Source organism: Engraulis encrasicolus, chromosome 1, assembly GCF_034702125.1.
Source record: "Engraulis encrasicolus isolate BLACKSEA-1 chromosome 1, IST_EnEncr_1.0, whole genome shotgun sequence".
NCBI classification, from domain to species: Eukaryota; Metazoa; Chordata; class Actinopteri; order Clupeiformes; family Engraulidae; genus Engraulis; species Engraulis encrasicolus.
Window position 1 is genome coordinate 53,020,546 of NC_085857.1, and position 2,132 is coordinate 53,022,677.

Genomic DNA, 2,132 nt, shown 5'->3' on the forward strand with positions numbered 1-2,132 from the left:
GTGTGTGTGGTGTGGGTGTGTGTGTGAGTGTGCGTGAGTGTGTGTGTGTGTGTGTGTTTTTAATGGTGCAGATCTAGGGGGGAGAAATGCCTGGAAGCTGTACCGACTCTATTCAACTCACCTACACACACACACACACACACACACACACACACACACACACACACACACAGCACTGTTAACATTCATACAGTCAGTCTCTCTCTTTCTCTTTCTCTCTCTCTCTCACACACACACACACACACACACACAGAGAGGATGAAGGAAGCTTCTCATCGGTCATGTTCCAAGAAAAACAACTGTTAAACCAAGAAATGCCCACTGTTGTAGCTCCCTGAAATCAATCTACCTATAGGCCTAGGCCTACCCTACCTGTTGCATACCAAACAGTTTAACCATTTTACCTGTAACAACCAACCTTGTTACCTTGATAACCTGAATGAAGGAAAATGTCCAGTGCAACAAACTACCACAACAAAACACGTGGCCATTTGACCAACTGGCTCTGTTGCACAATAGCCTACCACCGACAGTAGGCCTAACGTGAATTAATGTTGTGCTGGTTATAAGTGCTTATTGTCGGAATTTATTAGGCTAACCAAAAGCTGGGTCGTCGCACCCACTGTGTAGCTTGGAGGCTAGTGTAAAAAAGAAAACACTAGAGCTCCGAATGTTTGCAGGGTTTTGTTTTTACCATGACGAACGCGTGCCCATTTGTAGCATCTTTATAAAGACGTCATTAACGAGATACACTGCATGTCGTAGGGTTATTCGCCTACCTGGGTGGGTCGTCATTTCATTTGAAAAGGAAGCACAATAATAGCTTACCTGGCACGGTGCGCCGTGTATTTCAATTCGTTAGACGACGCCATGAACTTAATTGATTAGGTTTTACGCTGCAGCAGCGAATCACGTGCACAGGTGTGCTTGGGGCGCGTGCCCCACACCGAGTTTTTAAACTAACCTCAACTTTCCTCTATGTAGTCTCGGAGATTTTTTGCACAACATAAACGATGAATAAACGCAAACAATGACACACTGTACAAACATCCCCTATCAGTAATCTCGGTCACAGACTTACCGCATGAAGTGTTTGATGGACGACCCTGGAAGAAAGGTAACGAAGATTGACGATTGTCTAATATTATATCGCCTTTGTCAACACAAAAAAGTTTGTGTCCTCTCTTGATGCAGTTGCTGGCTGGTCTTCGAAATGTGGAGTGCTAGAGTAGACGGGGTAAAGAAATCCATGCGAATCTTCCTCAGGAGATGTTACCGATGTGCAGACAGTTAATATCTGCACTGACTTCTACTGACTTCACAGGGTCGGTGGTGATGATGATGATGGCATGGCGCCTGGGGAGGGGGGAGGGGGAATTGGGGTGCGCGCGTCACTGAGGTCATGCGTTGCACATGCACGTGCTCACACATGCATGCACGCTCGCACGCACGCTTCCACGCTCGCTCGCGCGCGCGCGGGCACACACACAAACACACACACACACACACACACACACACACACACACACACACACACACACACACACACACACACACACACACACACACAAGTGGCAGGAATGAGTCCAATGGATCACTTTTATAAAAGGTGTTGCACTGCATTTACTACTGTTTTGCTGTAGTGTATTGGTCAGTGAATGTGGTATTTCTTACACTAAAATATTGCAAAAAGGCCCACACGGTGCTGCAATCCGCAAAATCACAACTGCAAAATCACTTAATTTTCCTGGGGCACAATAAAGTTACTCTAGGCCTACTACTACTACTCTATAGGCCTACTACTTCTACTATTAACAATACAATGTGCATTACTTTTGGGCAGACAAATATTCTGCAGACCTGCAAAAACACCAAAATTGATGTAATTGTCATGTTTTGGCAATCTCTCTCTCTCTCTCTCTCTCTCTCTCTCTCTCTCTCTCTCTCTCTCTCTCTCTCTCTCTCTCTCTCTCTCTCTCACACACACACACACACACACACACACACACACACACACACACACACACACACACACACACACACACACAGTCACACACGCAGTGAGATGAAATCATAGAGGTTTCAGGTTGTGGTATGGAGTTACATAAGTACATTGCGCCATCTGCTGGGCA

General features: G+C 45.8%; 1 protein-coding gene across 1 annotated transcript in view; it reads right to left on the minus strand.

Annotated features, from left to right (window-relative positions):
* LOC134454421 (EGF-containing fibulin-like extracellular matrix protein 1) overlaps nt 1-1,294 on the minus strand; it is a 27,952-nt gene extending 26,658 nt beyond the window's left edge. The window contains exon 1 of the mRNA XM_063205412.1: nt 1,082-1,294. Within this exon, the coding sequence (XP_063061482.1) occupies nt 1,082-1,086 (5 nt within the window). The 5' untranslated portion in view covers nt 1,087-1,294. The remainder of the gene's footprint in view (nt 1-1,081) is intronic.
* Between the last annotated feature and the right edge of the window lie 838 nt (nt 1,295-2,132).